Source organism: Podarcis cretensis (assembly GCF_951804945.1).
Source record: "Podarcis cretensis genome assembly, chromosome: 3".
NCBI classification, from domain to species: domain Eukaryota; kingdom Metazoa; phylum Chordata; class Lepidosauria; order Squamata; family Lacertidae; genus Podarcis; species Podarcis cretensis.
In genome coordinates, this window is record NC_137172.1 from 9,030,694 (window position 1) to 9,053,401 (window position 22,708).

The following is a 22,708-nucleotide window of genomic DNA, read 5'->3' on the forward strand; positions in this document are numbered from 1 at the left end:
ATAGAATTTGCTAAAACAAGTTGCAGTTTTTATTGTGTATTTTGGATTCTCATTTTGTATTTTTACGCTGTGAACCGCCCTGTGATCTTCGGATGAAAGTCGGTATACAGATTCAATGACTTAATTAGTTAGTTGATAACACAATACAGATGGCCTCCAACTCAATGTTTCATGTCTCTTGGTTTATTATTCTTATTACTACTACAAACATTTATTATGTGCACTTCATCCTAAGGTCCCAGGGCAGGTCACAACAATGAAGACACATTAATATGAAAATACAGTATTACACAATGTTAAAAACGGTTTAAGCAACACAATGGAACTGCCTCATCTTTTCTTCTCCCCATGTGCCCCTCAAATTTATTTCAAGGTTCCCCCAACCCTATGGAACAATTTTGGAGGTGTGTGGGGAAGTTCTGTTGTGCTGCTTAAAAACACTGTACTAGTGGAACTGTTTAGCTGGATACCCTATAAAGGTACGCAGGTGTATAGTCTCAGAATTTATAACCAAGCGGGGCATATTATTCCTGAACTCTGCACTCCACTCCACTCTGCTCCCTGTTTTGTAGAGGCAAGGGAATGTCTCTCCCCCGACCCCAACAACTGTGCCTCTGGGTGAAGCAGATAAAAAATAGTAATAATAATAATAATTTATTTATATCCCACCCTCCCCAGCCGAAGCCGGGCTCAGAGCAGCTAACAACAGTAAATACAGCATTCTAAAATCAATTCATTCTAAAATCAATTCAAAATCAAATTAATGGCAACCATTGGGCTAGAGTTCTGTGAGGATTACCAAAGGAGAGATTTCTGTTGTCCCATAGAAGGCAATGCCTCTCAGTAAGGACACCTTTGTCAGGTGGCAGGCTTGTCAAAGCTGCTGCTGGTGTCCTGGAGAATCAAGAGGGCTCGGTATGATTCAGTTCTCCGCCCCTCCCACCTGACTAAAAGAGCGGCAACACTCTGACAAGACTGCTACAACTGACGCCGGGGGATACAGGATGGTTTTCAAGGCAATGTGCTCTACGAACCCTGGGGTCCCAGGCCGGCAAGTTGAGGTTGCTCTCTTCGGGCTCTTTCAACAAGACTGGATTGGGCCATTCCCTGAAAAGAGAGCAGGTGAGCGAAACCAAGTGCATACTGCAGTCTAGAAAGCTGCATGTCAGTTATCCATATCGGTGAAGACATACGCAGGAAATGCCTGTACAGTGGTACCTCGGGTTACAGACGCTTCAGGTTACAGACTCCGCTAAACCAGAAATAGTACCCTGGGTTAAGAAATTTGCTTCCGGTGAGAACAGAAATCATGCAGCAGCGGCGCAGCAGCAGCAGCAGCAGGAGGCCCCATTAGCTAAAGTGGTGCTTCAGGTTAAGAACAGTTTCAGGTTAAGAACGGACCTCCAGAACGAATTAAGTTCTTAACCCGAGGTACCATTGTACTGCGCTTTTGTATTCGTTGGAAGCTGCCCAGAGGTGGCTGAGGCAACCCAGTCAGATGGGTGGGGCACAATTTGTCTGTCTGTTTATTACATGCAGAAAATCTTAAGTATAAAGTGCAAATACATTTGTAAGGGTGGCATTATTCCACAACATGGGAACACCAATTAGGCCAAGGGTCATACTGTTCGAATGAAGTCTAAAGAACTGTGAGCACCTTTTCATTCAAGCATTCACATTTCCCTGTAAAGTTGGCTGGGGGTGGGTGGGGTGGAGGGCAGGGAAGACAAAATGGTTCGTGTTGAGCTCTGGCTGCGAACGGGATCCATTCCAGAGGCCCGTTCGCAACCTGAAAAGAATGCAACCCGTGTCTGTGCATGTGCGGGTTGCGATTTGCTGCTTTTGTGCATGACGTCATTTTCCACGTCTGCACAAGTGGTGAAACCCGGAAGTAACCCTTTCTGGTACTTCCGGATCGCCGTGGGACACAACCTGAAAACACGCAACCTGAAGCAAACGTAACATGAGGTATGACTGTACAACCATAAGACTTGCTCCCAATTGCTCCTCAGGCCACTGCTGCGTGTTCCTTCCAAGGGAGGTACAAAGGGCAGCAACACAAAGGGCCTATTCAGTGGTGGCTCCCTGGTTGGGAAACGCTCTCTGAAGGGTGGGTGTGCCTGGTGCTATCATTATCGTAAGACAAGCCTGCTGAATCAGGCCAATGGCTCATCCAGTCTAGCACCCTCGTCTCACAGTAGCCAACCAGATGCTTGTGGGAATCCCGCAAGCGGAACAGGACTGCAGTAGTGCTCTGTCCCACCTGCAATTCCCAGCAACTGGTTTTCAGAAGCAGGATTCCTCAGTCAGTGGAGATGGAAAATAGCTATCACGGCAAGTGGTACCCAGTGATAGCCTTGTCCTCTGTGAATTTCTCAAATCCACTTTTAAAGCAAGCCATGTTGGTGGCTATCAAGACCTCCCCTGGGAGCAAATTCCATAGTTTTAACTACAGTGGTGCCCCGCAAGACAAATGCCTCGCAAGACGGAAAACCCGCTAGACGAAAGGGTTTTCCGTTTTGGAGGTGCTTCGCAAAATGAATTTCCTATGGGCTTGCTTCGCAAGACGAAAATGTCTTGCGAGTTCCTGCGGGTTTTTTTCCCCTTTCCCCCCCTTTTTCTAAGCCGCTAAGCTGCTTATCAGCTGTTCCGCTAAGCCGCTAAACAGCTGATCCGCTAAGCCACTTATCAGCTGATCCGCTAAGCCGCTTATCAGCTGATCCGCTAAGCCGCTAATAGCGCTAAGCCGCTAATCGGCTTGCTTCGCAAGACGAAAAAACCGCAAGACAAAGAGACTCGCGGAACGGATTCTTTTCGTCTTGCGAGGCACCACTGTACCGTATTTTTCGCCCTATAGGACATACTTTTTCCACTCCAAACATGAAGGGGAAATGTGTGTGCGTCCTATGGGGCGAATGCAGGCTTTCGCTGAAGCCTGGAGAGAGAGAGGGGTCGGTGCGCACCGAACCCTCTCGCTCTCCAGGCTTCAGGAAGCTATCTGCAAGCCTTGGGAGCCTGGCGGGAGTTCCCACTGGGCTCCCAAGGCTTGTGGATAGCAGCCTGTTCTGGGGGCTGGGGGGGGGGAAAGAATTTTTTTTTTCTTTATTCCCCCCCAAAAAACTAAGTGCGCCCTATGGGCTGGTGCGCCCTATAGGGCGAAAAATACAGTATATGTTGCGAGAAGAAGCACTCTCTTTTATCTGTCGCCATTTAGGCAACCAGGTGAACATATTCTTGTTTTCTCAGGCAGCCTGCTGCAGTGTTAAAGTCTTTTACTACGGCGGCATAGGAATAGTCTTATTTATAAAAAATATGTACAGACCACCATTTCATTTATAAAATATTAATGAAGGGGTAATATTAAATATTAACAAAAACCAGAAAATCATACATTAAAATCATTTAAAAGTTGAAAACAGACATCAATTAACCATTGTGGAAATATGTAGTTTTAATCGCCTGCAATAGGAAACTTTCTAGCAGGTGTTTAAAAGTTAAAAGCAAAATGTGCCTGCTAAATCTTTATTGGCAGAGTATTCCACAATACGGGGCCGATGACGTTTAAAACTATTTCTTGCTCTTATCAAGTGAGGGTTTTTAAAATTTATCCTATTGCAAGTGACCATTGTTTTACTTCAAGACACTTTATATAGGAAGCAACAGATAAATTTTGTGGCAATAAAAAGCCACCCTTGTCCTACTGGGGCAGTGATGGCCAAACGTGGCCCTCCAACTGTTTTGGGACTACAATTCCCATCATCCCTGACCACTGGTCCTGATAGCTAGGGGTGATGGGAGTTGTAGTCCCAAAACAGCTGGAGGGCCAGGTTTGGCCATCACTGCACTAGGGTAAGGGAAAGGCCAAATGGGAGTTAATTTTAGGGAGGCATTCACAAAGCACTCTGAGGAGTACACTTTATTTATGCTGTTTGCGTGCCTGAAGACATACAAGACAATGCACAATATCAACAACTCGGAATCTGAAAGCACACTTCTAAACAAAACAGCAGGGGAGACACTCAGGGGGCGTTCCTGGCCAGGAAAACATTTTGATGGCAGCAGAAAGGTGCATTTACTGAAGGCAAATGGGGCGGATTCCAAGGGCATCCCATTCCGAAACGCACAATTTCATGGTTACAGTGGTACCTCAAGTTACATATGCTTCAGGTTACAGACTCTGCTAACCCAGAAATAGTGCTTCAGGTTAAGAACTTTGCTTCAGGGTGAGAACAGAAATCGTACTCCGGCGGCGCGGCAGCAGCAGGAGGCCCCATTAGCTAAAGCGGTGCTTCAAGTTAAGAACAGTTTCAGGTTGAGAACAGGCCTCCGGAAGGAATTAAGTACTTAACCCGAGGTACCACTGTACTTTACTTGCCAGTGGTAACTGAGTGGCAACATCCTGCCAGCCCCAGATCTGATCTGTGTTCTTCCTAGTTATAATCTAGTTCATGTACGATCTGTGAATTGTGACAGCTGGCCAGATACTTACCACCTGGAGAAAACCAGGAAGAATTTATGAACCAGCGTCGAGGCCAAGGCATTGGGATACAGCTGACACGTCCTCGCCACCAGCATGGCCCAAGAAACACCACCAAGAAATCCCAGCATATTTGAATAAATCCCACGCCCTAAAAGGCAGACATTTGTCACTTCAGATTTCCTGAGCGTTTCAGATAGTTTCAGGTTAGGTAAAGGTAAAGGTACCCCTGCCCGTACGGGCCAGTCTTGACAGACTCTGGGGTTGTGCGCCCATCTCACTTAAGAGGCCAGGGGCCAGCGCTGTCCGGAGACACTTCCGGGTCACGTGGCCAGCGTGACATCGCTGCTCTGGCGAGCCAGAGCCGCACACGGAAACGCCGTTTACCTTCCCGCTGGTAAGCGGTCCCTATTTATCTACTTGCACCCGGAGGTGCTTTCGAACTGCTAGGTTGGCAGGCGCTGGGACCGAGCAGCGGGAGCGCACCCCGCCGCAGGGATTCGAACCGCCGACCTTTCGATCGGCAAGCCCTAGGCGCTGAGGCTTTAACCCACAGCGCCACCTGCGTCCCCAGTTTCAGGTTAGCAGAGGGCAAAACTAGTGCTTAAATAGGCAGCAGAGCAACTATATAATCTTGTTTTGCCTTAACCAATTACGGGGGATGGAAAGCCCAATTCTCACTGTGAAGACAGCACTCAGGAAGGCGGGGCTTAGCTATTGACTGCTCCTGCCAAGGTAGAAAAAAAGACACACCCCCTCAAAAAAGGGGGGCTGGGAGCCTTAGAAAAAGCAATCAGAGCAATTCGTATTTAATTTTAGTTCCGATTTGGATTCAAATGCATGCTTTGCTTTCGAAACAGCTCCCCCTTGTGGTGCCTATTGCCCTTCCATCAAAATTTGAGTGTGCTACATCTAAGTTATGGGACGCTGGTGGTGCTGTGGGTTAAACCACTGTGGCGCTTGGGCTTGCCGATCAAAAGGTCGGCGGTTCGAATCTCCGAGACGGGGTGAGCTCCCGTTGCTCGGTCCCTGCTTCTGCCAACCTAGCAGTTCGAAAGCACGTCAAAGTGCAAGTAGATAAATAGGTACCACTCCGGCAGGAAGGTAAACGACGTTTCTGTGCGCTGCTCTGGTTTCGCCAGAAGCGGCTTAGTCATGCTGGCCACATGACCCGGAAACACTGTCTGTGGACAAACGCTGGCTCCTCGGCCTGTAGAGTGAGATGAGCTCCACGACCCCAGAGTCATCCATGACTGGACCTAACGGTCAGGGCTGCTTTACCTTTACCTCTACTTAATCCCTTCTGCTTATTATTATTATTATTATTTACTGAATTTATATACCACCCTATACTCAGAGGTCTCAGCAACCTGCTCAGCAATGGTCTAATGATGTACACGATAACAGCTGCATGCAAGTCAGAGGCAAACCACACTGCTGATCTGACACATAATAATAATAATAATAATAATAATAATAATAACAACAATAAGAGGAGTGTGCAACTTAAAGGAGTTAAATGCATGCAAAGAACTTGCTGAAAACAACATGCATTTTACAATAGGGGATTTTACGGTACAACTGTACCAAAGCCATGTTCTACTGACTATGCGGTAATTTCTGTGAACTCTGATCATAATGTTGCACTCTACCCAATTTTCATGTTGTTTGGGCTTTTAAGACCTACATTGGCTCCCAGTACGTTTCCGAGCACAATTCAAAGTGTCGGTGCTGACCCTGAAAGTCCTAAATGGCCTTGGCCCAGTATACCTGAAGGAACGTCGCCACCCCCATCGTCCAGCCTGGACACTGAGGTTCAGCTCCGAGGGCCTTCTGGCGGTTCCCTCGCTGTGAGAAGTGAGGTTACAGGGAACCAGGCAGAGGGCCTTCTCGGTGGTGGCGCCTGCCCTGTGGAACGCTCTCCCATCAGATGTCAAGGCAATAAGCAACTATCTGACGTTTAGAAGACATCTGAAGGCAGCCCTGTTTAGGGAAGTTTTTAATGACTGATGTTTTAATGTATTTTTAATCTTTTCTTGGAAGCCGCACAGAGTTGCTGGGGAAACCCAGCCAGATGGGTGGGGTATAAATAATAATAATAATCATTAAGACAGCTGAAAAGAGTGCATTTGTCACCTGGTGATAGGCAGCTGGTGACCTCAAGAGGATCCAAGCTTCAGCTCTTTCTAAGAATGCACTTACAACAGATGCACATTGTGGGCTGTCAAACCCACCTACTGGCTGGGCCTCTCTTCCACTTGTGAACCTTCTTTTTCTTTTCTAAAGGCCTACAATGGTACATATAGCTTCACTTACAAGTTACTTGCTTGATATTGATGCGAGATGGTGGTCAGCCTCGCTCCCTCCAGCAATTGCTGTGACTTCACCAAATTGAAGGATAGCACAAGAGCTTGTACTCTTGCAGCGAACCCTCTCCCTCTATGCACCCAGTGCCGGATTTACGTATAAGCTAAACTCTCTTTGGGCCCCCCCAAAACATTTAAAGGGGAAAAAACTTGGATGTACATTTCCAAAATATAAGATAATAAACAAATAAAATAAAACCTACATACAGCAACAGTGTTTTGTGTTGTGTAGGCTCCTATGGTGAAAGTCATGGATCCTGTCTGCTAGCCCGCTCCCTAAAATATCACTGGTGTGCTCATTTCTATATATAAAAGGTAAAGGTACCCCTGCCCGTACGGGCCAGTCTTGACAGACTCTGGGGTTGTGCGCCCATCTCACTTAAGAGGCCAGGGGCCAGCGCTGTCCGGAGACACTTCCGGGTCACGTGGCCAGCGTGACATCGCTGCTCTGGCGAGCCAGAGCCGCACACGGAAACGCCGTTTACCTTCCCGCTGGTAAGCGGTCCCTATTTATCTACTTGCACCCGGAGGTGCTTTCGAACTGCTAGGTTGGCAGGCGCTGGGACCGAGCAGTGGGAGCGCACCCCGCCGCAGGGATTCGAACCGCCGACCTTTCGATCGGCAAGTCCTAGGCGCTGAGGCTTTAACCCACAGCGCCACCTGCGTCCCTATTTCTATATATAGGGTGCCTACATTCTGCATGTGCAAATGGCTTTAGATACCTATTAGGTCCATAAATTATCATATGGCATATGTTCAACACAAAAAACAGTGACAATTTGTTGTTGACAAAGGACAGCTGGACATATAAAGGGACCCATTACCTTCAGTAGCTTAGGGCCTCATCAAACCTAAATCTGGCCCTGTATGCACCATTTGCTAAATGGGCATACAGTGGTGCCCCGCAGGACGAATGCCTCGCAAGACGAAAAACCCGCTAGACGAAAGGGTTTTCCGTTTTTCGAGGCACTTCGCAAGACAAATTTCCCTACGGGCTTGCTTCGCAAGACAAAAACGTCTTGCAAGTCTTTTCCCTCCCCCCCCTTTTTCTAAGCCGCTAAGAGCTGCTAAGCCCCGCTAATAGCGCTAATCCGCTAACCTGCTAATAGGGATGCTTCACAAGACGAAAAAACCGCTAGACGAAGAGACTCGCGGAACGGATTATTTTCGTCTTGCGAGGCACCACTGTATAAGGCAGATCTAAATGGATCAGACCAAGGGCCATCAAGTTCAGCATCCCATGTCTTAAAGCGGCCCAGCCAGGTGCCGCCGAGTGTTTATGAAGCTTGCAACTGGCTTCTCCCTGGTGCGTCACAGTATCTGATATTCCTAGGACTTCACTGCCTCAGTCCACAGCGGTTTCATCTAAAGGACTGTCCCATGGAACAAACTTGTTTTCACCTGCTCTGGAGGCTAGGACCCAAAACAATGGGTTCAAGTTACAAGAAAGGAGATTCCAACTAAGGAGGAACTTTTGGAAGGTGGTGGGCTCTCCCTCCATGGAGGTTTTTAAGCAGAGATTGGATGGTCATCTGTCATGGATAATTTAGTTGAGTTTCCTGCATTGTAGCGGGTTGGACTAGATGACCCTTGGGGTCCCCTTCCAACTCTACAATCCTATGACTCTATACCATTGCCAATAAACCATTCTTACAGACCAGGGGTGGGGAAACCAGTGATCCTCCAGATGTCCTTGAACTACAACGCCCATGATTTTTGACCATTGGCCATGTGGTCTGGGGATTATGGGGACTTCAACAACAGGTGGAAGGTGAGTTTCTCACCCGTGACACAGGTGCATCCTCCGCAAATCCGCCTGATCCTTTTATAATTTGGAAATCTCCCAAGTTAGCTGGAGACCTGAAGACAGAGTTTCATGGAATCAAGATTCCTAGGCCAGATTTAGGAGCTAGAAAGGTTACCTAGAAGCCATGTTGTAGAAAAAACACCTGGCCCCTGCCTTGGTGCTTAGTTAGGAGGCCCCAGCTTTTAGGTGACAGCCCCTGAACACCTGCAATTCTTGAGGCTCTGATATGACTTTGAATGAGGGGGGAAGGAAGGAAGCAAGATTCCTTCCCTGGCCACTAGATTCCAAACTGGTTTTAAGTATTCATCAGGAGCAGCTAGAACATTTTCAGGTGTTTCTCTGCCACCATTAGACCAGCATTCAAGCTCGTCCTCAGGATTTGAGACGTAATCGCCATTATGCAGATTTTGAAGGCAACGTGCAGAGGCGACAAGCTCTCTTGGCTTAGCCTAAAGAGCCATTTCAAGGACTATTAAGCTTAGGGGCTGGTACCACAAAATTTGATGTATTAAGTACTTACGTTTTGCCCACAGTTTAATTGCTCTGAGCGTCAGCCTGAAGTTTTCCTTGTCTGGTACTAAATGAAGTATTTCATCAGTGACTCTGCAACCTGCCGGCAAACGTTAAGCCATTTGCGTTAAATCGGGCAAAGGCACCAGGGCTACTGAGAGGCAGTAAGACTGAACATACACGGTGCAGAATAGGCTTCTAATTTTACCTGTTCAGTCCTCCCACACAACATGGCTTGAACTGATAAAGCTAAGTGGAAATACTAGACTTATCAGGCCCCTGCTACGGACAGGATTCAAAGAACCGCACAGCTACATCTGCCTGCCGGGGGCATTAAAACATACGCTGCTGCGTGACAGGCCGCTTTTGGAATTGCAACCATTCGCAGGTTCAAAGCATCACAGCTATTAAGCTTCACTGTGTCACTGAGAAAGTCTGTCTATTCCATACCTACTGGGCAGTGAGACAGAAGAAGAAGAAGAAGAAGAAGAAGAAGAAGAAGAGAAGAAGAGTTTGGATTTGATATCCTGCCTTTCACTCCCTTTAAGGAGTCTCAAAGCGGCTAACATTCTCCTTTCCCTTCCTCCCCCACAACAAACACTCTGAGGTGAGTGAGGCTGAGAGACTTCAGAGAAGTGTGACTGGCCCAAGGTCACCCAGCAGCTGCATGTGGAGGAGCGGGGAAGCGAACCAGGTTTACCAGATTACAAGTCTACCACTCTTAACCACTACACCACACTGGCTCTACACCACAGCCTGTGCATCCTTCCCTGAACTTCTTGGAGGAAATGGCAGAACAAAAAATATAGTGTGTCACATGAATCTGCTACTCATAGACAAAAATCCCCTATCAAGTAGGGCAGATCACAGCCATTTAATACCCAGTTACTTGCGTAGCTGTGTTTAGCAGCCACCGTTAAGAAAAACTGGAAAGGTACACATTACCATTTAAGCTCCGAATACACCTTATATCCAGGCTTCCCAGATGCGAGTTGTCCCGAAGATCCAGGTTATCAGACAAGATTGGCACAGCCAGCCTCGCAAATACAAGATCGATCTAAGAAGGCAAGAAATGAAAGTAGCCTCTCAGCAAGTGACCTCTTTAACAGCTTGCCACCAAACATCAAGAACTGCTAGAGCAGTAGAAATGCCTTCAAGCATATTCTACAGACACTGCTCCAAGTATTTTTTTTTATTTTATTCATTCAGTAATGTTTTTAGGCCGCCCTCTGTTGACAAGGCAGACACAATAAAGCAGGTTGCCACAAGGGATCAAATTTAACTGCAGAACAATCAAAAGGGACCTTCCTGGTGAGGCACTCCTTGAAGTGTTTAGGCCACAGGTTGTTTAGGGCTTTATAGGTAAACAGCATACAAGCATCTTAAGATTTGGCACCAGAGTGTTGAATTGGAAACCAATGCAATTCCCCCAGGGTGAGTGTTACGTAGTCCTAATAAACTGACAGATTAACAACTGAATTGTTCCACATGGAGCACCATAGCCAGCGTAATGCTGGTGGTCAACAAAAGAGGTTTAAAGACTGTTTCAAGGCAAATCTAAAAAAAATGTAGTATAAACACTGACAACTGGGAAACACTGGCCTGCAAGCCCTCCAACTGGAGAACAGCCTTTACCAAAGGTGTCATGGGCTTTGAAGACCCTCAAACTCAGGACGCAAGGGAGAAACGTGCTAGGAGGAAGGCAAATCCACACCGTGATCAACTCCCGCCTGGAAACCAATGCCCCCACTGTGGAAGGATGTGTGGATCCAGAATTGGCCTCCACAGTCACTTACGGACTCATTGTTAAAACCGTGTCTATGGAAGACAATCTTACTCAGCTACGAGGGATCGCCAAAGAAGAAGACGACTGTGAGGTTACCAGCACACAGATTCCTGTGGTAAGGCTGGTGAAAGGCACTTAAAAAAATAGTTTTTATTAAGGTTTTTCGTGTTATAAAGCAAACAGATAAGCAGGGAAAGGTGCTTCTATCGTCTCCACTTTCAATTCATAGTCTTTTTCAGAATTTGTTTGCTTGGTAACAGCTCTGCCAGGCTACAAGACTTGCCCTTTCAAGTTGGACGATATCTGATAAGGAAACAGTGGGAGAATTTGCTACTATTCAAACCTGTATAAAATGAAAATGCCATACGGAGATAAAGTAGAACAATTCTTACCTAAAACAAAATTAACAAGTCTATCTAATGGAAGGTGGGCAATAATTAAGACAGATTAAGAAATATTGGAAGGGTTGAAAGAAAACAAGGCTCCTGTCCCAGATGGGCTGACATGGATGTTTTATAAAAAAAGTTCTGATACTTTTAAATCCATTGAAAAAGACAATGAATGAAATGGTAGGAAAATATATCCTGGGGACCTGGAAAGAAGCCAATATAGTGGTGATTCTAAAGGAAGGCAAGGACCGATCATCAGTGACTGCATATCGCCCAATATCCTTATTAAACACAGATTATAAAATTTTTATTGGAATATTGACATAAAGTCTGAACAGCATTATATGCAAAACTAACAGTCCAGATCAGACAAGGCAATGAAAATGGGCAATGAAAATGAGACAGTGTTTGTAAAATTATAGATATTATGAATTATGCGGTAAATAATAAACATGGATTAATACTTTTGTTTCTTGATGTGGAGAAGGCCTTCGACAATGTGCAGTGGCCTTCTCTATTTCAGTTAATGAAATTCCATAATTTTGGAGATAAATGTATAAATTGGTTTCCAGCTTTCTATACTGACCCCAAAGCGAGGGTTTTAGTGACTGTTACATCATCAGTAACATTTAGCCATCAATGCACTGTAAATCCAAGGTTTCTATTTGGGGGAAAGCCTCATATTTTTTTTTTACTGCAATCAATATATTTTTGCCTTTTTTACCACTGTCTCTGCCCTTATTCTAGATAACTTTAAAATGAAATCAATTAATTTAGCCATAGCTGCACACTCCCATATTTAATCTCTCCATTCCGTTTTTAATGATCAGTCTTTTGTATTAGGTATAATTTAATGATTAAAGTGCTTTGTTCCATCTCCAAGTCTTTACATTCCAAACCCCCATCCTCCAGATTCCCCGCCCCCAACCTTCTAAAGTCAGCCTCATGCTTGCACTGAGCATGCTTAGTCCTCGTTGGACCAGTGTAAGTCAGTGTCCCATATACATTAAATTAGTTACTGTATTTTTCACTCTATAGGACGCACCCGACCATAGGACGCACCTTGTTTTACAGGGGGAGAAGAAAAAAAAATCTCCCCCTCTCTGCTCAGTGCCCCTTCAGCGAAGCAGCAGGAGAAACGGAGCCCCTTCCATTTCTCCTCCCGCTTCACTGAAGGGGTACTGCGCAACTCTCCTTCTCTGCTGAAGCCAGGAGAGTCTTGCTCTCCCGGCTTCAGCAAAAGGAACCCGAAGCCTTTGGAGTGCAGCGTGAGTTCCTGCTGCGCTCCAAAGGCTTCAGGCGGCTATCCCTGAAGCCTGGAGAGCAAGAGGGGTTGGTGCGCACCGACCCCTCTCGCTCTCCAGGCTTCAGCGAAAGCAACGCGTAGCCTCCGGAGCGCGGAGGGAGCGCTCCCTCTGCGCTTTGGAGGCTTTGTGTTGCTTTCGCTGAAGCCAAGGAGCCTGCATTTGCTCCACAGGATGCACAAACATTTCCCCTTAATTTTTGGAGGGGGAAAAGTGCATCCTATAGAGCGAAAAATACGGTAACTTGCCATCTATCCTCCCATCAGTTGCAATCCATTTAACCAACTAAAGCACTCATGAAATGCAATCACATAGGTTCATGGATCATCTAATTTTGCCCCCCAAACCACCATAAATACTCATTTCTATGAAGGAAAGAGGAAGCAATGATTATTATTATTTACCTCAATACCATCAAATTCAAACTTGATGACTGGTACATATGCATCTTCTACTGCCTGTAGGGAGGAGAGATTAAGAGAGCTTTTACGTAATCTAAGTGACCACATTTGGAATGAGATGCATTAACAGTATGACATAGAGGTGGACCAATGTTCCAATTCCCTACAAGGCGGCCTCATACCACCCAATAATCATGTCAAGCACAACGCTGAAGGAATGGGTTTCCCACATCTAAAACCTGACTGTGCAGTCAGTCTAAAAACGGGCCCTTCTCCATTAGCTAAAATCCATTAACTTGAGCACTCGAGCCAATGTATAACAAGAACCCAGCTGTATAAACAAAGCACTCTCCTTTATCAGTACGTGACGCTTAATGAATGGCCTTGTCAGTTCCGAAGTGGAGACGGGACGGCAGAGCTGGGGCTTATCTTATCCTGTAGGATGTAAATATCCTGACACACTGACGCACAGACTCTGCAAGACAGAGTCTGTCAGTCCCCACGGCCGGAGATAGAGATGGCGTCAAGGGAAACTCCTATAGCTGGGTGACCCTCTTAACCCCAAGATAACAATACAGGATGTCAACTTACGTACAGGAACATCTGTGTATGTTCGTGGATGTCAACTTACGTGTATGAACATACAAGGCTGGATTCCTGGGAAAGGGGGGGGGGAGAAGGTTCCTGGAGGATATATATACTGTGTGAAATTTCTCTTTCTGCGGACTTGCTGTGAACTGACCACGCAAGTGCCTTCTGCTATCCAGAGAGCAGAATAAACTCTTTCTCTGAACCAAACCTTGGTGTCATTTGACTTCCTTCCTTCCATCCGGGAGCAACGCAGACCCCACCAATTGGTAAAGTCTAAAAAGACTACAATGCTTTTCAATGAAGTCAGCATGCACACGAGTAAATATTACACACACCGGCTCGTCCAAGCAAGACAAGAGACTTACTTACTCTTAAGTTCCTGATGCCATCTTTGAGCTTTAGCTTCTCAAAGAACAACTGGAAGAAATCGGACCTTTCCACATGTCTAGGGGCAACACAGAGAGCATCTATATCAGCACCTGCAAGAAGAAAAGGCCCTCAAATTAGCAGCTTTCAGTAGCTTAAGGCAAACTACTTCCCAGATTGAGGCGTCTTATGCGAATCATACCTTTTGTGTGGACTCCAAGCCGATAGGAACCAAACGTAAAAATCTTGCCACCACAACGTGATGAGACTGAAGATGGGAGGTTCTGCAGGAAAGTTGGAAACATTTACACCTTGAAAATCTAAGCTACTGGGTTCCAGAGGCGTAGGAAGGTCAGGTGGTACCCCGTGAGGAAAATTTCTTGTCAAAACCCCCTCCCCGCATTGATTTTTTTTTTTGCCTGCAAAAATAGTTTTACGTTATTTCATATTTTCTTACAAAGGAATGTGGATTATGGGCTCTGATAACAAGGAGGCGACTGTGAACAGATACTTAAACCTACAGGATGGATTGTTTTGGCTCCACTGAATTGAAATTTCAGCCTTCACGACATATGAAAACAGCTAAGTAAACAGTTATTTTTGTGGAGGAGGGTCAAGATATTAACGGATATGCATGAAATTTCAGATATAGCTATATAATCCCTAGTGTAGTAAGATAAGACCTTTGGAGCAGGCATTTTTTAAAAAAAGTTTTTTATGAACCACCCTATGTAAAGGTAAAGGGACTCCTGACCATTAGGTCCAGTCATGACTGACTCTGGGGTTGCGGCGATCATCTCGCTTTATTGGCCGAGGGAGCCGGCGTGCAGCTTCCGAGTCATGTAACAGCATGACTAAGCCGCTTCTGGCGAACCAGAGCAGCACACGGAAACGCCGTTTACCTTCCTGCCAGAGCGGTACCTATTTATCTACTTGCACTCTGACGTGCTTTCGAACTGCTAGATTGGCAGGAGCAGGGACCGAGGAATGGGAGCTCACCCCGTCGCGGGGATTCGAACCGCCGACCTTCTGATCGGCAAGTCCTAGGCTCTGTGATTTAACCCACAGCGCCACCCGCATAATTGTTCCTTGATAATTTGTCACCACCCTTCATGATGGCACCCGGGGCAGGTCGCCCCCGCCCCCCCTTCCTACGCCCCTGCTTGGTTCCCCCCGAGAAGACTGCTGCCACATCAAGTGTGCTTGCTTGTTGCACACAGAAAGGCACAACAAAATTCTCACACCTGCATGGACAGTGCACAGCACCCAAGCCTCTGTGCTGTGAGAGCAGTAACTTCACTGCTAGAGTCAGTGGGCGAACCAGGGGCAAGGGGACGGAGAGAGGAAGAGACAGTATTAGTGCTCTCTCCCCATCCAAGGACCATCAGTGGCCACGAAACCTTATAGAATCATAGAGTTGGAAGAGACCACAAGGGCCATCGAGTCCAACCCCCTGCCAAGCAGGAAACACCATCAGAGCACTCCTGACATATGGTTGTCAAGCCTCTGCTTAAAGACCTCCAAAGAAGGCGACTCCACCACACTCCTTGGCAGCAAATTCCACTGTCAAACAGCTCTTACTGTCAGGAAGTTCTTCCTAATGTTTAGGTGGAATCTTCTTTCTTGTAGTTTGGAACCATTGCTCCGTGTCCGCTTCTCTGGAGCAGCAGAAAACAACCTTTCTCCCTCCTCTATGTGACATCCTTTTATATATTTGAACATGGCTATCATATCACCCCTTAACCTCCTCTTCTCCAGGCTAAACATGCCCAGCTCCCTTAGCCGTTCCTCATAAGGCATCGTTTCCAGACCTTGCTGTGCCTGAGCAAGCTGCTAGAAAAATGCAATCTGTGCTGCTGATACAAGTAGTACGACTCATGCAACATGCTGGCGACTAATATACAGACAATAATTACCAAAATAATTACACCTTCTTTATCAATCTCCTGAGAAAAATACAAAACCTTGTGCAAAGCCACAGAAACTTGCTAACGACCCAGTCTAAGACGAACTTATAATGTCTGATTTCAATAGATTTTTCAAATGCTTAACTTAGTCTTTTGTTTTCTTTATCTTTTTAGGTAAGTTCATGAAGATACAGTGGTGCCCCGCAAGACGAATGCCTCGCAAGACGGAAAACCCGCTAGACGAAAGGGTTTTCCGTTTTGGAGGTGATTCACAAAACGAATTTCCTATGGGCTTGCTTCGCAAGACGAAAATGTCTTGCGAGTTCCTGCGTTTTTCCCCCCTCCCCCCCCCCTTTTCTAAGCCGCTAAGCCGCTTATCAGCTGATCCGCTAAGCCGCTAAACAGCTGATCCGCTAAGCTGCTTATCAGCTGATCCGCTAAGCCGCTTAACAGCTGATCCGCTAAGCCGCTTAATAGCTGATCCGCTAAGCCGCTTATCAGCTGATCCGCTAAGCCGCTTATCAGCTGATCCGCTAAGCCCCTAAGCCGCTAATAGCGCTAATCTGCTAAGCCGCTAATGGGCTTGCTTCGCAAGACGAAAAAACCGCAAGACGAAGAGACTCGCGGAACGGATTCTTTTCGTCTTGCGAGGCACCACTGTACCAACAAAAGTTCGTTGTTCACCATACCGAGAGATGCTAGTGAAGTTGTAGATGGATGTTAATGAAGTTGTAGACGACAGGGTGCCAGAGTTTTGCACCTGTTTCGCCCTGGCAGTCCAAGTAATCAAGAAGCTGCTATTCGCCCCCCATGGGGCACTTTTACTGGGGCTTGCAGGTAGCACACTCCCAAGGTAGTTTTCCAGGCTTCTTCAGTGGTCTAATTTTGAAGCCTTGATACGTATACTGATATTCAGTTTCATAGAGAATACTATTTCTTGGTTTAAGCTTAAGAGACTGATTTGCCTGAGCAAGCAGCAACACACTTGCTTCACCCTCTTTTGCCCATCAGCCTGGCTAGGACCAATTGACCTCTGGAGCCTCCTATCCCAGAATTTTCCTACACAATGGCCATGGTACAGTGGTACCTCAAGTTACAAACGCCTCAGGTTACAAACGCTTCAGGTTAGAAACTCCGCTAACCTGGAAGAGCTACCTCGAGTTGAGAACTTTGCCCCAGGATGAGAACGGAAATCGTGTGCTGGCGGCGCAGCGGCAACAAGAGGCCCCATTAGCGAAAGCACGCCTCTAGTTCAGTACAGTTTATGTAGACAAAGATTAAATGTAAGGTATTGGTTGTGTTTAGAATAGATTTATGAAAGATTTAGAAAACTTACTGATTAGAATATTTTTGTGAGATTGTATGAGAAAAATACAGAATAACAGATACAATCTTGCTTAAAATGTATATAGGAAGTGCAGTGTAAGCGATAGAAGTCCATCAATGAAATTGTATTAGTGAGATATTTGTAGAATAAATTTGGAAGAAATTCTTCCAACTTTTCTTCTTCTCTTTATTTTTTCTTTTTCTTTCTTCTTTTCTTCCTTTTTTCTTTTTTATATATGTGTGCTTATCTGAAATATATATGTTTGTATGTATTTGCAATATTTTGTAATAATTATGTTGAATAAATTAAATTGTAAAAAAAAAACCCAAACCAGTTTCAGGTTAAGAATGGACCTCTGGAACGAATTAAGTTCGTAGCTAGAGATACCACTGTACTTTCAATCTGCCTGTTTCCTCCTTTCTCCCTGTCCTTTGGTCCATTTGAAGCAGGTCTATTAAAACATCTTAAGGCATGAACTGCTTCAAGCACATCAGCAGAAAGGACAAATACACTCTGACTTTTGTTTTCCCCCACACCCCCCAAAAAAGAGAGAGACAGGAAACCCCTTCTACGGAAAAACCTAGGGTGTTGGGTGCACACAGGAGGGGGGGGGGGCGAAATCCCAATGCAGTAGTGCAAGAATTTAGTGGACTACAGTGGTACCTCGGGTTACATACGCTTCAGGTTACAGACTCCGCTAACCCAGAAATAGTACCTCGGGTTAAGAACTTTGCTTCAGGATGAGAACAGAAATCGTGTGGTAGCAGGTTAAGAACAGTTTTAGGTTAAGAATGGACCTCTAGAACGAATTAAGTACTTAACCCGAGGTACCACTGTACTACCCAGGGCTTGGTGGGGCAGGTGTGGGGGAAGAAGGGGAGAGGTTGGGGGGGGGGCTCACCCACAACTTGCTGTATCCTTGGGGATGTGTGCATCATGGCAGCTGTTAATAGCTCCCCCTTTGCAGAGCCAGAATCTTACAGCAAGAACTACAGAATCCCAGCTACAAAAGGCAAGAAGGAGTAGGCCAATATAAAAATTATGTCTTTGACAAATTTCTTACCTTCTTCTCCGCAACCTCCACAATCCACTCTTTGACCAAATTATTTAGCTTGCTGAGAACAACTATCCTGCAATGGGGGGGGGGGGGAGAGATGTTAAAAAGGGAAGATTTAAAAGTAGTAGTAGAAATTGTGGTAGCTTCAATGTTAATGTTAATGGGTCAAAAACAACAACAACAACACTGTTACTGCCCTGTTAATGGGACACAGTAACTATTTTGCTTTCAGGTAGCAGTCACTGCCTCCTTCTTCCTGCATTCATTCCTTTCCTCATCCCACCTACGACACCTGTCAGTTCAGGCATCTGTTGAAGTGGGCCGAGATTGACAAAAGCTACAACGCAATAATTTGGTCACTCTTCACTGTTTTTTGCTGCAGCGGATTAACGCGGATAGCCTTCCGGTAATTACTATAAGCTTAGTAATTTGAACAAATATTATGCAATATGATGGTCCTTTGTTCACTATACGAAGGAAACTAATCTTAAAGGCAAACTTTCCAAAGCATCTTTGCAGATATGGTTATCCTGAACAGCACAACCTAAACTATATGCTTCATATTAGTGTATTTTTGGTCTTTGTGGAAGACGCCCTGAGTGGCTGGGGAAACCCAGCCAGATGGGTGGGGTACAAATAATAAATTATTATTATTATTATTCTCTGGGAACTGTCTGCGATGGGGAAAACAACTTTTGTGTTGTCCCCAAGACATGCTGGATATGTGGATAATTTGTATGTATTGATAAGAATCATTTGTGTGTTAATGTACTGTCTCGCACTCTTATTGGGGGGGGGGTGTGTGTGTGGATATCATATAGTAGGCATCTCTCAAGAGACAATGGAGTGCGCCTCCAGGGGTCAAACCACTGCACTAGCAGCACCAAAATGACTTCCCCAGGCCTCAGAGCCTGGGTAGTGTGTGGAGATCCTGGGCTGCCCAGACAACAAGCCCCCCCCCCCGGCCTTGCTGATAATAATAATAATTTTTTATTTATACCCCGCCCTTCCCGGTTCAGAAAACCAGGCTCAGGGCAGGATCAGGTTTAAGGTGCTGGTTTTAACCTTTAAAGCCCTATACGGCCTAGGACCCTCGTACCTATGGGACCGCCTCTCCTGGTATGTCCCACAGAGGAACTTACGATCTTCAAACAAAAACATCTTGGAGGTCCCGGGCCGCAGGGAGGTTAGGCTGGCCTCAACCAGAGCCAGGGCCTTTTCGGCTGTGGCTCCAATCTGGTGGAACGCTCTGCCACAAGAGATTAGGGCCCTCCGGGACTTGACATCTTTCCGCAGGGCCTGCAAGACAGAGCTGTTCCACCAAGCCTTTGGCCAGGGCACAGCCTGACTCCCTCCTTTGCCAGTCTTCACAGAACTCTAGCCCAATGGTTGCCATCAATTTGATTTGAAGTAATTTTTTAATGAAATGATTTTAAAATGTTGCCTTATTTTATTGTTGTTAGCCGCCCTGAGTCTGGCTTCGGCTGGGGAGGGCAGGATATAAATAAAATTATTATTATTATTATTATTATTATTATTATTATTATTATTACAACAACAATTTAAAACACTTAATTGTAAAAGCAGCATAAAATACAGTATAAAAACATGAATAACAATAAAATTCAAAATTCAGAAATCAATTTGGGGGAAATTCATCTAATAAGCATTAGATAATTTCCAGGGCTAGCTGGCTGAATTAGTCCTACTTGGGCCAGCGAGGAGGCCAGGGGAGAATTCGCTGTGGGGTCTCAGAGCGGGTAATCTTCATAAAAGGGGAGGGGGAGGGAAGAGAAGGGAAATAAAAGATCAGGCTGCATTCAAATTAAAGGTGAGGCGGAATAGCTCTGTCTTACAGGCCCGGCAGACGGAGGTTAAATGCTGAAGGGCCCTAGTCTCATGGGACAGAGCATTCCACCAGGTCGGAGCCACCACTGAGAAGGCCCTGGTCCAAAGGAAAGCAGAGCAAGACGTTTGGCCCCAGCCTGGCTGCAGGAGTTGCTGGAAGGAGGCGTACAAGGCACTGCCTTAGGGACTCCACTCTGTGTAGGGTTTGCTCCTTAGCCCTTTCTTCTCCTGAAGATGTCCCGCAATGCAGCAGAGTTTTAGGATCGATTTTCCTTCTCCTCAATGGGTGACCTTCCCAGGTTGACAAGCCCCATCTGCCTCCCCACTTTCCTCTACAGTCCATGCTGAAAAGTGGGTTTCTTGACCCACTATTGGTCTTGACTGCTCAATCTGCTGGAACCTGTCTTGGCATGCAAGGGAGGTCCCTAACTCCAAGGGTTTGAGACCCATCGGCTACCCTCATCTGGTTTAGCTGGCCAGTCGAAGGTGTTCCTGGTGTGTGGCTGCCGTTGCATGTTGACAGCTTCTAGAAGCCACAGGCGAGAGCCGAGTGCAGGGTGTGGACCAAAGGTGAACAAACTATCCCAGAAGGAGCATGACCCACCAGAGGTTAGTAAAGGGACCCCTGACCATTAGGTCCAGTTGTGACTATGGGGTTCGGCGCTCATCTCGCTTTATTGGCCGAGGGAGCCGGCGTACAGCTTCTGGGTCATGTGGCCAGCATGACTAAGCCACTTCTGGTGAACCAGAGCAGCTCACGGAAACACTGTTTACCTTCCCACCAGAGTGGTACCTATTTATCTACTTGCACTTTGACGTGCTTACGAACTGCTAGGTTGGCAGGAGCTGGGACCGAGCAATGGGAGCTCACCCCGTCGCGGGGATTCGAACTGCCGACCTTCTGATCGGCAAGTCCTAGGCTCTGTGGTTTAACCCACAGCGCCACCCGCGTCCCCTCCCCCTAACAACCCATACAACCTGGATACCATATTATATATTTGTCACTGTATGTAAAAAGTTTACTGCTTTAGCTGTTACACTGCGCCTGTTTACTCTTACCTGCGACCAAGCTCTTCCTCATCTTCAAATACACCAAAAGGCTTCATGGCTTCAATCAGCTTCTGTGTGTGGATGTAATCTATTTCCCTCGGAGGAGCCAAGCTAATTGGAGCAGTGACCCCGTAGTGCCTTTGTGGCTGATTCTCCAAATAATTTCTATACAGGAAAAGTCACATTAAACATGATAAAGGAGAGAAGTTATCTCACACAGAAACACACACACTTTTAAAAACTGCATGCACTAAACTGCAGGTATTTAGTAGAAATGATTAACGTCGGTGAGTGTGATGTTGCACATAGAAAAATGAACTTATGATGCACTTTTCTATTTTAGTAAATGTCAAAACTTTCTAGAAGTATCAATGCAGGCTTCTAGGAAGTCTACAATTCCCTGACACATCATGTGATTTAAAAGGAAGTAGCACAGTTTCTTACAGCAAGGAAATGGTACTAAATACCATTTCACCCATATAAACCATTAGCTAAAGTTTCATTTCTTTATTTCTTTTACTATCGATGTTACAAGACTGCAGAGAAGTTCAGAATGTAACAAAACAAGATTTGGCATAGAACAGATCCATAACCAACCACAGCAAGTGTACTTCTATTAGAACAGGCACCCCAAACGTGGCCCTCCAGATGTTTTGGGACTAAAACTCCCATCATCCCTAGCTAACAGGACCAGTGGTCAGGGATGATGGGAATTGTAGTCCCAAAAAAATCTGGAGGGCCAAGTTTGGGGGTGCCTGTATTAGAAGTAGGCAGTTTAACATAAAAAGGAGCTTTATTCTAAATACAGTCGTACCTTGGATCCTGAACTCCTTGCGAGTCGAACGTTTTGGTTCCCAAACCCCACCAATCCAGAAGTGAGTGTTCTGGTTTGCGAACGTTCTTTGGAACCTGAACATTCAATGTTTCCTGCAGCCAATCGGAAGCCGCGCTGTAGTTCCCAAACGTTTTGTAAGTCGAACAGGCTTCCGGAACAGATTCCGTTCAACTTCCAAGGTACCACTGTATCAGCCCCAAATCTACCAACATGCATTCATTATCCAGAGCCACACTTGCAGAAAAACAACAGTACTATCTTGAAGGCTCTATCAATATTGCTTTCCGATTTCATGGACTGCCAACATGCTTGGGTAATCCATCTCACTGCCTTTTCTCCAAAGCCACTCTCTAATGGACTGTGTATATCAGCAATAGGGCACTGGTGATCAGATGTTGTTGAACTACAACTCCCATCAGCCCCCACAGGCATGGGCAACCGTCAGGGATGATGGAATTTGTAGTCCTACACCAGATAGAGGGAGCCACAGGTTCCTCATCCCTGATACACAAGGATTTGTGCTGTGGTGGTATTGCTGCCGCAGCTATTGCTTTTACCATGGTTTTTATCTGCTCCTGTTTTATAAATGGTTATTCCTGTTTTTGTACACCCTTGTCCTGGGATTGCTTTTGCGATGAAGGACATTTTAAAAATATTTTAAAGCAAATAAACTAACAGTACCACAGC

The 22,708-nt window shown here is 45.9% G+C and overlaps 1 protein-coding gene across 3 annotated transcripts in view; it reads right to left on the reverse strand.

Annotated features, from left to right (window-relative positions):
• The window catches only part of PAPOLG (poly(A) polymerase gamma), a 44,810-nt gene that overhangs the window by 18,223 nt on the left and 3,879 nt on the right, over positions 1-22,708 (reverse strand). For all 3 annotated transcript variants that reach the window (XM_079968645.1, XM_079968647.1, XM_079968646.1), the window contains exons 2-10: positions 21,196-21,351; positions 18,295-18,361; positions 14,200-14,281; positions 14,001-14,110; positions 13,044-13,097; positions 10,106-10,217; positions 9,171-9,260; positions 4,490-4,628; positions 1,035-1,107 (exon numbers count right to left, since the gene is read on the reverse strand). In XM_079968645.1, coding sequence (XP_079824771.1) covers positions 1,035-1,107; positions 4,490-4,628; positions 9,171-9,260; positions 10,106-10,217; positions 13,044-13,097; positions 14,001-14,110; positions 14,200-14,281; positions 18,295-18,361; positions 21,196-21,351 — 883 coding nt within the window. The remainder of the gene's footprint in view (positions 1-1,034; positions 1,108-4,489; positions 4,629-9,170; positions 9,261-10,105; positions 10,218-13,043; positions 13,098-14,000; positions 14,111-14,199; positions 14,282-18,294; positions 18,362-21,195; positions 21,352-22,708) is intronic.